Genomic DNA, 15935 nt, shown 5'->3' on the forward strand with positions numbered 1-15935 from the left:
CTTATTAAAACAAGATCGTGGTTAAAGTGCTCCCAGAGGAGAGAAACAATCATCCATGTATGTGTTGCTATCGCCTCCATTCTACTGAGGGTGTTGTTCTTTACTTCATTTTACATCCAGGGATGGTACCAAGGAGTTTCAGACTCCCTGCTGAGTTACACATAGCTTTATTTTTAGCCCTTGGTGCTGCTGTTGAGGCATAAACATTTTGGTTTCTATTTCTAAAACATCCACTGTAAGATACCTCCAAACTTCTCCTTGTATAGCAAGAACTGAAATAAAAGAAGAGCAGAAGAATTGTGCCGTCATGGCCGATGACTTCCCTCCATTCCCTTCCATTTGCACAGACTTGTTCTCCCATCTCTCAGGGACACAACGGTGAAAAAAAGAAACATCCTGTGACTAACAGTTTTCAAAATATCTACATATATACAAAAAAAAGTCCATCCACTTTTTTGCGGTTAGATTCATTTGTGCCATTCCTCGAAGCAGTAGAGACACAACTGGTTGACTGCAACTCCCACAGTGCATTGCAGTAAACATCATGGTGATGCCCTGGGCGAAAAGCCAAAGTGATTGAAAATGGTTTAAAAATGGATAAAAAGATGCTTATTTTTGGATCTAACAATGTGGATTCAATCTGTAAAGACCCCAAAAAGTCCCCAAAGTTCCGTGCTTGCTACAACGACATCCTTTAGCGCTACTGAGACATCAAGGGTAGCAAAGGAACGACAAGAAAGTCAGCTTTCAGAGGAAAAAAAAGAGTGTCTATGACTTATGGTTCAAAAGTTATCAACGTTTAAATGAACTTGTCATTTCTTGTTATTTATGAGTCCTCAGAGACCCAGAAAAGTCAGCCAAGTTCCAGGCTCACTAGAAAATGTTCTGTAAGAGCTACGAATGCATGGAGAACATAATCAGAAAGGCACAATGGAGAGCTTTCAGATAAAAAAAAAAAGGTTCAAACTTTGCCAAGTGATTTATAAAGGAATGTGCCCTAATTGTAAAGTGCAACTGAAACCTGACGAATCAATCATAAAGGAACACCTAAAATGCATCATGTAAAGGCTAAATCAAGGGGGAACTGTTGAAAAGAATGGTCATAATTTCTACACAAATCTTGCATAATAATACAAAATTTGGTGATTTAAATTCAGTTAAATAGAGCAATTTAAAGAAAGACCATTCCCATTACCAATAACCGCCATATTGGTAATAGTGCTGGCACCTGTACATGGCGGCTAAATCATATTTAAAGATGTTTTTATGGCATTTATTGGTTGTTTTCCTTCATGACATTCCAATATTACAGTGACACTACCAAATATATTAGCTTATTTTCAAAAGAACGGTTTAGATTTACTCTGGGAAGGTGAAAAGTTGATTTCAGGCACAGTACCAAATAAAAAAGTTAGTCTGCATCCCTGTGAATGATTCCCTTTATTCTCCGTACCAAAGAGACCTCAGAGAGGAGAAATGAAGATGAAGCGATCCATCTCCCTTTAACTACCCCTCACCTTCAAGCAGTTCATTTCAGGGCAGTTAAGATTCCCACATGTCTAGATGCGACACACTCACATTCACACACACACACACACACATACACTCACACAGCTGATCTATTCTCCATTAAGCCACGAGTGGGTGACCAGTATTAATATACAGTCAGACATCTTCATTATCATCTGCTGAGGATTTAAAGGCCTGCCAAGACTCCGCTCTCTGTCTCACTGACCAGGAAAAATATTCTTTCATTTCTCCTCTCTACAGCCCAGTTTATCATTCAGGATTCCTTCCACCGTACACTGTAGGGAAGTTTATGGTTTTAGTTGCAACCTATACTTGTTTTTGTTAAACTGGATCCATTAACTCAGCAGTTTCCAAACTGGGCCTTGGGCAAAAAGTGCCAAAGAGAAGCAACACAAGTGGGCTTAAAGCAGTGAAAATGGGCAAAAAGTGGCAAAGAGAAGTGACACAAATGGGCTTAAAGCAGTGAAAATGGTCAAAAAGTGTCAAAAAGAAGTGACACAAGTGGGCTTAAAGCAGTGAAAATGGGCAAAAAGTGTCAAAGAGAAGTGACACAAGTGGGCTTAAAGCAGTGAAAATGGGCAAAAAGTGCCAAAGAGAAGCAACACAAGTGGGCTTAAAGCAGTGAAAATGGGCAAAAAATGTCAAAGAGAAGTGACACAAGTGGGTTCAAAGCAGTGAAAATGGGCAAAAAGTGCCAAAGAGAAGCAACACAAGTGGGCTTAAAGCAGTGAAAATGGGCAAAAAATGTCAAAGAGAAGACACAAGTGGGTTCAAAGCAGTGAAAATGGTCAAAAAGTGGCAAAGAGAAGTGACACAAGTGGGCTTAAAGCAGTGAAAATGGTCAAAAAGTGGCAAAAATAAGTGACACAAGTGGGCTTAAAGCAGTGAAAATGGGCAAAAAGTGTCAAAGAGAAGTGACACAAGTGGGCTTAAAGCAGTGAAAATGGTGAAAAAGTGTCAAAGAGAAGTGACACAAGTGGGCTTAAAGCAGTGAAAATGGGCAAAAAGTGTCAAAGAGAAGTGACACAAGTGGGTTTAAAGCAGTGAAAATGGGCAAAAAGTGTCAAGAGAAGTGACACAAGTGGGCTTAAAGCAGTGAAAATGGGCAAAAAGTGTCAAAGAGAAGTGACACAAGTGGGCTTAAAGCAGTGAAAATGGTCAAAAAGTGTCAAAAAGAAGTGACACAAGTGGGCTTAAAGCATTGAAAATGGTCCAAAAGTGTCAAAAAGAAGTGACACGAGTGGGCTTAAAGCAGTGAAAATGGGCAAAAAGTGGCAAAAAGAAGTGACACAAGTGGGCTTAAAGCATTGAAAATGGGAAAAAAGTGGCAAAAAGAAGTGACACAAGTGGGCTTAAAGCAGTGAAAATGGGCAAAAAGTGTCAAAGAGAAGTGACACAAGTGGGTTTAAAGCAGTGAAAATGGTCAAAAAGTGGCAAAAAGAAGTGACACAAGTGGGCTTAAAGCAGTGAAAATGGTCAAAAAGTGGCAAAAAGAAGTGACACAAGTGGGCTTAAAGCATTGAAAATGGGCAAAAAGTGGCAGAAAAAGTGACACAAGTGGGCTTAAAGCAGTAAAAATGGGCATTAGTAAAGCCTTCTCCGTAAGTGTGGGAAACAAACGGATTCATGTGACTTGCAATAGATAATTCTGCGGTCAAATTTTCCCTTTTTCTAAGGTTTTCTGGAGGAATAATATTTCAAATCAATTTAAAAAAGAGCCACAAATCATCACAAAAGAGCCACATGTTGAGTATCTCTGGTTTAAAGCCTTAGATGTTGTGAGAAAAAAAAGTCTATTTGTGCTCTTACCCTCTAAGGTGTGTCTACTGACCCAAGAGTCTGTTTCATACATGCAGGCTGAACCCATCTTCACTTAGCTCATTTATTCTGATCAAAGCTTAGAATAAACTCATAGTTACAATGACCAAATGAGGGTGAAATGATTACAAAAAAAAAGTGGCACCAACTGCAGTCAGTCTGTCTGTATCGCTATGAATCACAGCATGTTATGAGCAGTGAAGCAGACACTTGTAATGTACAAGAATGGGTATGCAATTATATCAGCTTGGCTGCTCTTGTTACCATGAAGATGCATGCCTCAGCATTTTATACTGACATATTTGTCGTATGCATATAAAGGACACAGCCAGCTTCCTTTAATGGAAGGGCTGCTGTTACAGTCTGTCTTATAGACTGGATTTTAAGGTGAGTTTCCCATGCCCCTCAGCAGTGTGGGGGTAATACAGTACAAAGCAACAATCCAGTTTACTGGGTTGAATTTTTGTTGTCTTTGCCATGTGAGAAGAGAGGATTTAGATGTGAATATACTCTTTGGCAGTGGCTCTCAACCTTGGGGCGGGACCCCTTGGGGGTCACGCAACACTGAGAGGGGGTCTCCAGATGCTCTAAAAAACTAAGAATAATTTCAAAACTAAACTTGTTGCCACTTTGCACAAATTTTGCAGATTTTAACCCCTTTCATCATTTATGTCTAGCAATTTTAACATTTAACAATTATTTTCGACCCATTATTGCCACTATTAACCCTTTTTAACCACTTTTTACACCCACTTGTTCCCATTTTAACCACATTTCACTATTTTGTATGCACATTTTTGCTAGTTTGACCAATTTCTGCCAATATCCCTGTATTTTCTTTGTCAGTTAATCCTATTTGACCATTTTATATAAACTTCTCATCCCATTTCACAAAGTTTTCCAACCATTTTTGCCAGTTCAAAGCCATTTAAACCATTTTTTAACTCCATTTTAAATCTATTTAAGCCAATTTTGCCACTTTAACCCATTGTTGCCATTCTTTTGTTCCATTAAATCAAATTTTTGCCACTTCTAACCTATTTCTGCTACCTTTAAAATCCAATTTCACCACCTTTTCAACCATTTCTTTGCCATTATTACCCATTTCAGCAATTTAACCTATTTTATTTATTTTCTAACAAAAGGGATTTCGATTTAAGAAGGCTATTTACTACACAAATAATTAAAAAATGTATTAGTTTCTTTGAAACTAAGAGTGGTTATTTTTCAGGTTAAATATAAAATATGTATGTACCGCAGCTTAACTTTACAATGGACCATGATTTTGCTGACTTTCTGGGTCTCCCAGTATGGCTGGATGCCAGAAAGCTCTCCCAGTTATCCCCCGTATGGACAGCCTTGTCTCCACATGACTATTCTTCGATGTGCATGGCTGTGTTCAACCACTTTCAGATACAGTGGGGGTCCCCGGTCTCTGGCACCTTTATTTTTGGGGTCGCGGACTGAAAAGGTTGAGAACCCCTGCTCTATGGAGAATGGAAAATATGTGGATATACCCTTTACACCTGCGTATTTCCTGCTACTGCAGCATGTTGTTACTTTAAACTAGCCTGCAGTGCACTGTTTACTTTGTTAAAGAGTGGTACAGTACTGCAGCATTGTTCTGTGAAGGCTTTGGCATGCTCTGATTGAAAGCAGCTCCATGCCGTCTATCTGTGCGAGCTGCTGTTGGCGGTGTATTTCCAGCTCTGTGTGACGTGTGGGTGTAGGAATATTTTAAGCCTTTGCTGTACAAGCGTAGGTGGCGTTTATGTATATACATGGGCTACTGTATAACCTGGTGGATGTTCTTTCATTCATGCATTTTTCCTCACAACCTCATTAAATCTCTCTACAGGAATTCTTGATTTTTTCTGCATTGTTTTTGTGAGTGTGTGCATGTGCTGATTTATGTTCCTGCTGTATTAACAGCCTCTCTAAGTGCTGGGTGTGTTTCTGTACCCTGAGGCCACACTCCTTTCTCCATTAGCGCCCACGCTAACAACACTAATTAGCTAGCTTCATGGCGCCCACGCTGGAGGAATTGATAAGCACCTTCCTTCCTGTTTGACAGGCAGAATCCAAATAAACCCTGTCACACCGCCCTCCATTACACCACAACTTATAGCCTTTAAAACCATAAGCATGTGCAGCAACATCCTTCCTAACCTGCAATTAGCATGCGTTAGTGCTGCTGGACATTTGCCATAAAGCGTTTTAGTGTACCAGTAGTTTGTAAAATACAGTCTCTGGAAAACATCAGACACTATAGTGGCAAATGTTTGTTTAATTATCTCCAATAAAGTTCAATGAATAAACAATCAACCTGGATATACTTTCATTAAAGGTTTCATTCATTGATGACCCCAAATTGATATTTGAGCTTTATGAAATGCCTTTATTTAATTTCTCTCTGTTTCCCTGTGACTAAAATGGAATTTTTTGTTGTTTTTCTGAGATCTTGACATATTTATAATATTATCGTAAGAGAACAGTGTTGGTTTTCCAGTGATAAGGAATTAAAATCTTGAGATCTTTGAATAAATTACCTAAATTTTCATGGTGTCATGGGGGATTTGGCCTCTGTCTGCTCTGACATTGTCAAAATAAATGTACATATAGATATATTTTTTTCAAAGCATGATTAGAAACGTTATGTATAAGGGGAATGATGAAATATGAATAGAAACAGTTAATTTTTGTGCAAAAAAGTGAAATAAATAAGTAAATAAATAAGAATTAAGATTTTAAAGTAAGATATTTACAAGGAACAAAACTTGGAATTTGAGAGTTTACAAAAAATCAGAAATGTACAAGAAAAACATTGACATTTCCACATTTAAAAAGTCTTTTACCACTTTGGCGAGGAGCGCTAGTGACGTCACACTACCAGTGTGGACCAAAACATGTCGGCCTCCTTGTGAGTTTATAAACTCAAATTACTCTATATGCATATGAGAGATACAAAAACCTATCCAACAAGATGAACTTGTCTGATCACGCAGGGCTCCTTTTAAGCATTTCTGCGCAGAGTCTGGCTCACACTTGTCACCAATGGTGACAAATAATGACATAAAACAGTTATAATTTGCATTCATATAGTCTAGATCAGGGATGTCAAATTTAATCATGCCATTTGGGCCCAATTTGGCCCAATTTGGCACTGCCTCTACCATTTGAAAAATCTCAATTTTCAAACTTTGTTTTTTTTTTTACTCATATGCCATTATAGGTGGTCACTGCATCATTTAACCCCCCCCAATCAACCAGACCTCCATATAGTTCCCTTTCAAAGGAAGTATTACAAAGGAACTAAAGTTTGACACCAGGAGGAGCAGATTTATTTTCAATGGCACAAGAAAACAACAAACAATAAAGTGCAGAAAACTAAAAGAAACTGTTGAAACAAGTGGAAACTGCACAAACATGACTAGAATTTTCAGTAAAGGCTGGGTTTTCAAATGAGGCCATGTTTGTGTCTGTAGTACCAGGCACCATCCCATAGGGGGCAGAAGTGTCTGGCTACATAGCACTATGGTCACTTTGATATGTGGTCATTGTTTTGAGTCCTTTTTGACTTAGATGTGGTGTAGCTGAAAATGGTTTAATTTTTTTTTTCTTGTGCAACAACCCCTCGGTGAATGCATTCCTATTTTTAGATTTATTTACTCTCATTTTAGAAAGCATGTGGACTATAAATAGAATTCCTACAGATGAAGCTTTACACAAGTGGCCTGTTCATGTTCAACAGCATGGTCTGTTCTGCTTAAAAAAATGTATTATTGAGTGAATGATTCGTCTTCATCCATCAAGAACAAAAACTATTGGTCTGAAGTTGAGTCATGCCATCTGTCATCAAGCCCTTTTATTTTCCAACAAACAACAACGAGTACATCAGTTAGAGTTTTTAATTTTTATTGGTTTGTATTTTAAATTATTTATTATCTCTGCTGTTTTATCCTGTGCAGGCTAAAACCAATCCAGAGTGTCCCTTGTGTCTTACTGCTGGTTGACTCTGAGCTGGTCATCAGCCAATCACAGGACAGACATACAGAAAAAAAAATGAACAATGCACACTCATCTATGGGCAATTTAGAAGTACCAATTCAAGCATGTGTTTGGACTGTGGGGAGAAACTAAAATGCCTCACAATGACTGTGTGTACATGGACTTGAGTATGGCAGTTACTGAATCCCGGTTTTAAGGAACCCTGTTTTGCTACCTGGAGAACTGCAACCTGGAGAGGGCAATCCACTGTTTTCCAACTGAGGACCGTGGCCTCTGATTTGGAGGTGCTGATTCTCATCCCAGCCGCTTCACACTCGGTTGCGAACTGTTCCAATGAGAGCTGAAGGTCGCGGCCTGATGAAGCCAACAGAACCACATCATCTGCAAAAAGCAGAGACCTAATCCTGAGGCCACCAAACCAGGCCCCCTCAAAGCCCTGGCTGTGCCAAGAAATTCTGTCCGTGAAAGTTATGAACAGAACCGGTGCTAAAGGGCAGCCCTGGCACAGTCCAGCTTAAAGCTTAAGCTACCTTTATTTTACGTAACGCTGCAGGATAAACTTGTTGTGTGTTGGTACGGCTTTGGTTACATCTACGGTGGTTGCCTTAATAATTTTAAACAAAAGACGAAGGCCGTCTGTCCGTATGTATGGCAAAAGCCACATATAAGGGCAGAAGTATGATGTTAAGAAAAGTCTCATCTCCTCTTCTATCCACACATACCGGGCCATGTTGTCTCAGAGTGACTGGTCATGTGACACCGTACGTCACGCCCCATGACTTGTTAATGCGGAGAAAGTGTTTCCATTACACTTTTGCGATATTTTCTATAGGCTATTGAAACGCCTGAAAAACCTCCTCATGAAAGCGTGAAAACTTTTTAACGATATTTTAGGTTTTTTTTTCGAAATTCAGGTGTTTCCATTACCAGTTTTTTATTGCGCTATTTCAATTTTGCACGTTTCCAATTGTGATAGAAACCCAGCTAGAGAGAATTAAGTTGGCACATGAAAAAATTTATTTTCGCCTCATGGTTGTTGCAATTTTAGCATATATATCCCATAGAAATAATGCAGGTGAAGTCCAAATATCTCCAGTAGGCCAAAACACCACATTTTGACATTACCTCTTTCAACTTTAATGCCACTAGAGGGTTATCAAGACAAAATAAGAGAGATTTTAGTAAAAAATATCCAGGTGAAATCCCCTTAGGGGCCAAATTCTAAATTTGGGTCCAACCTGAGGGCTGAACAAGGTCAACATTTAACCTTTAACTGCCAACCTCATTTTCACCAGCACTGAAGTTTAAATTATGATTTTTAATGGTCAAATTATGAGATAAAAATGTGAAATCATGAGTTTTAAAGGTTAAAATATGAGATATATTTCAAAATCATTGGTTATAAATGTCAAAAGCTGAAAAGAAAAATTAAACTTTGAGTTTTACAGGTCAAAATAGTACTAAATATTTTAAACTGAGGATACAAAAGGCCAAAGTATGAAATAAAAGTCAAAGTAAGGAGCCCAAAATGTCAAAAGATAAGGGAAAAAAAAAAAACTAAATCTTGAATTTGAAAGGTCAAGTATTACTTAGATTTTTGTTTGAGAATCTTAAAGGAAAAAAATAATATAAAAAGTTAAAAATGTGAATTGAAAAGGACAAAATCTGAAATTAAAAGTCAAAACCATAACTGCGTGATAACTGTGAGGAGCAAAATCAAGAATATGAAATGAAAAAGAAATGTATTTTCCCACATTGCTGACTTTTTATCTAATTATTTTAACTTTTTACTTTATTATTTTTATGACAGAACAAATATATTGTTATACGTTTTTAAACTGGAGGAAATCTGGAGACCTAAAACCAGTGGGCCAGTTAAAATAAAAATATGATATGACCTGGCAGGCCGGGTATAACTGCACAACGGGCCAGATTTGGTCCCCGGGCCTTGAGTTTGACACCCCTGGTCTAGATTTTGACATAGTGTAAAAATAATTGGTAAAATCCGAAGAAAGAGTCTTTTATCTCTGTGCCCACATTGTTAAAGGACATACAGATGTCTGAAATTGTGAGCTCACCTCTCTGCAGAGCTGTCAGGCTCTATGAATCTGATCAGCGGCGGTGCAGACAGAGTTTCTGTGGCGAATATTCCTCCCTGCAGCTGGACGCCGAAACCGTTCAACGGATCCCCTGTAAGGACGACCTCGCTGGTCTCTACGTGAACCACCTGACCACCTGGACCCACAGAACTGGACGCTAGGGACACTGAACACAGATGAAGACTCAAGATTATCTTTTTTGTTCATTCTTCTCTGTTTAAAAAGCTGAGACATGCAGGTCGAGCTTACAGGAACTTTTGTGCTCTTTCTTCCTCTGCCGTCGTTTGAGCAGCGAGTTTCGTGGACTCATGGGGACTGAAGGTCTCGGGAGGGTGCTGGAGCTCTGACTGCTGGGGCCCGATGTGGTCGTAGAGCCTGGAGAGAAACTGGCAGACACCAAAGCTGCAGAAAGAGAAAGAAAGACAAGCAGGTGAGTCTTCCTATGACCTGTGACATGGCAGAGAAGATAACACTTCCTGTGTGTTTTTGAGTTCTTACACTTGCAGTAGTCGAGGCTGTTGATGGTGTTGTTATTGGAGGCGGTCCAGGACTTGTTGAGGGTGGAGGTTGTGTTGCAGAGGGTGGAGTTAGCGGTGTGACAGTAGTTGACACAGGGGTCCCAGGAGTGGGGGTGGTCCGACTTCTGAACTTTCACTGGAACACAAACAAATCTTACATTAGTCACTAAGAAAATTAGCCTCTCCCAGAGCATAGACGTTATTTCAGGCCCTGAACCAGTGTTACTCAACCCTGCTCAACCAAAGAGCAAGATTGTTGAAAAACACATCTGCACGGGCCACAATCTAAGTGGTAAAAAGTGGCAGTTAAAATATGTTAAAGGTGGCAAAAGTGGTCAAAAAGCAGAGAACACTGGGAGAAAACGTGGCAACAAAGGGCAGAATGGGGCAAAAATGGGTGGGAAGTGACAAAAAATAAGTTAAAGGTGGCAAAAGTGGTCAAAAAGCAGTGACTGGTCAAAGTGATCAAAAACCTGACTAAAATGGGAAAAAATCAGAAAAAAAGGTGGAAGTATGGAATTAAGTGGAATTTAAGCATAAAAGGCAGCTTAATGGGCAAGAGGTATCAAAAATAGGTGAAAAGAGACAAAAAAGAAGTGGCAAAAATGGGCAAAAGCAGCAAACACTGGGACAAAAGTGGCAAAAAGGGTAGAAAGTGGCAAAATGGGTGGGAAGTGACCCAAAAAAAGTTAAAGCTCTCAAAAAATTGTCATAAGTGGCAAAAATCTGAAAAAAAGGTGGGAAAATGGGTATGAAGTGGCATTTAATTGCAAAAAGCAGCTTAAATTGGTGAGAAGTGGCAAAAATAGGCAAAAAGGAGCAAACACTGGGGTAAAGTGGCAAAAAAAGGGGCAGAAATTGGCAAAAATAGGTGAGAAATGGCAAAAAAAATGAGTTACAGGGGGCAAAAATGGTCCAAAGTGGCAAAAACGTGGAGAAACATGAGTGAAAAGTGACTAAAATGGGCAAAAAATAGAAAAAAAGGTGAAAAAATGGGAATTAAGTGGAATTATCTGTAAATGGCAGCTTAATGGTTGAGGGGTATCAAAAATGGGTGAAAAGTGACAAAAAGAAGTGGCAAAAATGGGGAGAAAGTGGCAAAAATGTGTGAGAAGTGGTAAAAAAAACTGATTTAAAGGTTCCGAAGATGGTCCAATAGTTGCAAAACCATGGCAAAAAGTGAGTGAAAATTGAGTAAAATGGGCAAAAATCAGCAAAAAGGTGGGGAAATGGGCAAAACGCATCATAGAGTGGCAAAATGGGAAATGGGTGGCAATTAATTGCAAAACGCAGCTTAAATGGGCGAGAAATGGCAAAAAAATTGAAAAAAGGGACTAATTTGTGCAAAGCAGAACAAAAGTGTCAAAAAGAAGAGGCAAAAATGGGAATAATGTTTTAATTAAGACATGATAGAGCCACAAATCATCACAAAAGAGCCACACATGGCTCCAGAGCCACAGGTTGAGTATTACTGCTTCAAACACAACGCAGTCATGTGACCCAAAATGTCCATTGGGGTCAGGGAGTAGGGACAGCTGTTAGAAGTTGGAACTGTACCGCTCTAAATGAACCTGTATGCTGAGATTATCATCTGAAAATTTCTATATACAATGAGTACGATCCCTACACTTTACAAAAAAGTGATTTTAACCACAGTTTAACTGATTTATATAGCATAAAGATGATCAATTTCACAATTTACTCAGTCTTGCAGACCTCCTAGCCTTGCCTAGCCAGATGAAGGGTTGCAAGAGTCTAGAGGAGTCTAGGGCTGAATCTCAGTCTCCCTAAACCCTAAACCCTGAGCTTTTATTGACTTAACTGACTACACCTGAAAAGGATTGAGCGTATGAGACTACAACGGCTGGAAGTGGTACAAACAGGAATGGGACAGCCCTTTATTTTTTGTTGAGAGTCGGCATCTTGCAGAGCTTTAAACAAAGATAAAAACAAGTGTGCCACACTTTAAGACCTACTTTCTCAGTGGATGAAGATGGTTTCATATAACATACTTACAGGAAAAACACTTTTTATTTTTTGCAACATCAACCCCTTTTGCATCTTCCCTGTTTTTTGTTTACAGTTTTGCTCTTTCCTCTTCACTTTAAAGGGTTTTCTAGCGGGCATCCCCCGAGAATCCCTGTCATACTGCACAATGCTATGAACGATGGGTAAGTCCTTAATTGTTTCATTCTGTGATGAAAAAAGCAGTGAGGATGAGCCTGTGGCTCTGTCACTCAAAATCACTCTGAATCCTTCCATCCTGACAGAGCGCTTCATACGGCGCCAGCTGTGCCAAGTTTGAGAGATGGAGAGCAACTTTTAGGACACAGTTACACTAGACAGTCCACATTGTGCCTTAATTCAGTCTCTGTGAGGTGACTGAGCGAACAAACGTGTCCCTTTATCTACTATATTTCCATGGTTGATATCAACAAATCACGGTTTTTAAAGTGAGGATTCAGTACGAGAGAGAGAGGGAGGGAGGCGAACGAGCAGAAACCAGCGGGAGCCGATCAGCCATGCTTGTTTTGTTGATTCACTGAGCTGCTACTGACATCATAACTCACGTGCATGCAATGCTGCGTTTGTGTCCAGCATGGAAAATTGACTACTCTTCCACTCTCTTGCTGTCACATGGATACGTTTAGGTACCGAAACATAGTACCATTTGATTTTACGTGAATTGGTACTCGGTGGTACCGACGGAATTCAGTCGGTGCCTATAAAAGTACCAGATTCGGTACCCATCCCTACTGTCCTCTACGTGTCAGCCTTGTGATTGACTGGTGACCAGTCCAGGGTGTACCCTCCCCACCTCTCACCCAATGCCAGCTGGGATAGGCTCCAGCCGCCCCACGACCCCCAACAGTATAAGCGATATAGAAAATGGCTGGATGATTTCAGACCTTTAAGGCCTTTTTTGCTGCTGTTATTTGCAGCTTCCAAACACGATTGGCAGTTCTACAAACTGAGTCACAGGCAACACCATCAGCCAGCTTGGTATAAGCTGTCAACAACTCAGTCACACTGCTGCAGCTGTTTCCTGCAACGCTCTAAATTTTTAGTGTGCGGTGAAATTTGGATCTGAATTGGGGAAAAAAAAAGGTTTCTCAGAGAGTGGAAATAAACCAGGTTAATTTATGTACGCCAAAGGATATGAGCCAAGTGTCTGTTTTTTTCTTCTAGACATTTAAATTGGGAACATTTTCATTGAAACATTGATTCTAAGTTTAGTTCAATTTCAATGATACATCTGCTTTCGTCTAAGTTTCATCACAAATAAATAAGAAGTGATTTTATGGATTGTCTATGTGGACAGTGCATCTGGCTCCTGGCTATCAGGGGCACAGAGGGAATCTTTTTATTCCTCCTGATGTCTTTTGACTGGATGTAAATCTATGAGGTCAATTAAAAAGGACAAAAACACCAAATAATGCTGATGACTCTGCCATCTGTTCAGAAGTCATTTTCCCCCAGATGTCAGGGGGGAACCTCTTCTGGGGAAAGTCCCACAGCGAATACCATCAGAGGATCAAGGTTAAACTCTGCTGTGAAGTTGATCCTAAGCTGCTATATCCATCCTTTGTTTCCTGGATATGTGAGTCATCTTATCTAAAGCGCTCTGTTGGCTGGAGGCCTGAGAGGCAGGAGCGTTGGGCAGCCTCAGGGTGATATCAGAGAAATGTGGAAACGTTTTCCCCTCTAATCCTCCCCGAGTAAAAATAAAGTCATTATGACTGGAGAGAAATGCTGCAGAGGCAGATCTGCTGAAAACGACTGCAGACACCAGAAACACAGCACGGAGACTTCTGCTCACCTTTACACCTTACATACATGGAAAGAAACATAAAGCACACATGGTGACTCATCACTAACTCATTAACGACTGACCACAATCCTCCAAAACCCTTTAATCAGAATCTTTATTAACAAATTAGCTAATGGAGGGCTGAAAACCTGCTGCAGGCAGCAGGATGATAATGAGTTGTGTTCACACACAAACTCAGAGAAGGCCACACAGTCATGATTAGAGAGAGAAAAGAATTAATACACAGTGATAAATGAAGGTGATGCAGGATGAGACTGTGACCTTTGGATTCAATGTTTGTAATCAGTTAACTATCTAGAACTTTCTACAGGTGAATTTTACCACTTTTAAAAGTCTGTTTTTGTTGTTTCAACCAGCATTTTCTCACTTTGTTGGTCTAAGCTTGAAAACATTTTCAAATCTTGACCAGTTTAAAAAGTGAGGGAGCATATGCTGGTTCGGCACTTTGCCACATCAACATTGGTCCTGTACTGCTCAGGCCTGCACCCATACCCATACCCCAATCCTCCCAGCTGACCCATCCACGACATACCTGGCTGCCCCCACAGTCTGAACCAATCCACAGGGTCCTGGGGCACTCAGTCCGTCCAAATGTTGCTCATTCTAGCTACGTTTAAAAACAATGCTTTAATTTAAAATCACTTTCATCCTTTTTTAGACCTATAGCATTTTTGTTAAAGGTATAAAGGAAGTAACTGTAGAGGTGCACTCTGCTGGTTGTCATTGCATGTGCACGCCAGCATGCGCTTATACAATGAGGTTTTTAAACTCCAGGCGGTGATACAATATACACCATTAAAAGCGGCAGTATTAAACAGTGAATACCACCCAATCCAAATCTGGATCTTGGGAACTGCACCAGGTCCCATAGAAGCACAGCTGCCACTGCTGTATCTATCAGCTGACCCATCCTGTCCCCGCTCTCCTGAGCATGTCAGCATTAGACACACAGTCTTGTCTAGGATGCCAAAAAATGCGCCAAAGAGAAGATCTCGAGAACCAGTCCAGCTGGAAGCTGTGGCCAGAGTCCAGGCCTCACAAGAGTATGGTGGGGGGATGAAGGACCAAAAAACTGAGTTTGGGCTGCTCAGATACCAGGAATGCCACACTGTCCTTACCCAGCGATCACTCCATGTGTGTTTAAGCTGTTTTTTTCTTAACTATCCCTAAAAGTAAACACTAGATGATTCATCAAGAGTACAAGACCACAACCTTCTGCTCTTCTCAGGTGAATGAATATGAAATATACCCCATGCAATAAAGCACATATCTGACCTATCAGGTTGAAGCAGAAGCTGATAGATAAGTAGGAGCAAGATAAGAAAAGAAGGGATGAGATAAGGTGAGGTGTCATCTCCTTTTGGATATCGCCATAAGACAGAGTTTTTATCTCATTTCAGTCAGAAACACTCTTGTCATACATTTCACCATTTTATTGCAAAATGGATCTACAGTTTGACTTGGTGGTGAAGACTCTGCTCAAAAGATGCTCCCTGGGTTAGTCAAGCAGCATGCTTTGACTTTCCATGTCCAATATGGACTGATACATGCACTATATTGCCAAAAGTATTCACTCACCCATCCAAATAATTTAAATCAGGCATTCCAATCACTTCCATGGCCACAGGTGTATAAAATCAAGCACATAGGCATGCAGACTGTTCTTCAAACATTTGTGAAAGAATGGCTCGCTCTCAGGAGCTCACTGAATTCCAGCATGGTACTGTGATAGGATGCCACCTGTGCAACAAGTTCAGTGGTGAAATTTCCTCGCTCCTAAATATTCCACAGTCAACTGTCAGTGGTATTATAACAAAGTGGAAGTGACTGGGAACGACAGCAACTCAGCCACCAAGTGGTAGGCCATGTAAAATGACGGAGCGGGGTCAGCGGATGCGGAGGCGCATAGTGCGCAGAGGTTGCCAACTTTCTGCAGAGTCAATTGCTACAGACCTCCAAACTTCATGTGGCCTTCAGATTAGCTCAAGAACAGTGCGTAGAGAGCTTCATAGGATGGGTTTCCATGGCCGAGCAGCTGCATCCAAGCCATACATCACCAAGTGCAATGCAAAGCGTCGGATGCAGTGGTGTGAGCGGCGAGGATTATGGTAAAAGGAACTCTTAACGCTG

At 40.3% G+C, this 15935-nt stretch overlaps 1 protein-coding gene across 2 annotated transcripts in view; it reads right to left on the reverse strand.

Moving 5' to 3' along the window:
- grip2b (glutamate receptor interacting protein 2b) overlaps positions 1-15935 on the reverse strand; it is a 103590-nt gene that overhangs the window by 43234 nt on the left and 44421 nt on the right. For both annotated transcript variants that reach the window (XM_041782992.1, XM_041782991.1), the window contains exons 9-11: positions 9954-10109; positions 9705-9857; positions 9435-9621 (exon numbers count right to left, since the gene is read on the reverse strand). In XM_041782992.1, coding sequence (XP_041638926.1) covers positions 9435-9621; positions 9705-9857; positions 9954-10109 — 496 coding nt within the window. The remainder of the gene's footprint in view (positions 1-9434; positions 9622-9704; positions 9858-9953; positions 10110-15935) is intronic.

The sequence above is a fragment of the Cheilinus undulatus genome, linkage group 3 (assembly GCF_018320785.1).
Source record: "Cheilinus undulatus linkage group 3, ASM1832078v1, whole genome shotgun sequence".
Lineage (NCBI taxonomy): Eukaryota > Metazoa > Chordata > Actinopteri > Labriformes > Labridae > Cheilinus > Cheilinus undulatus.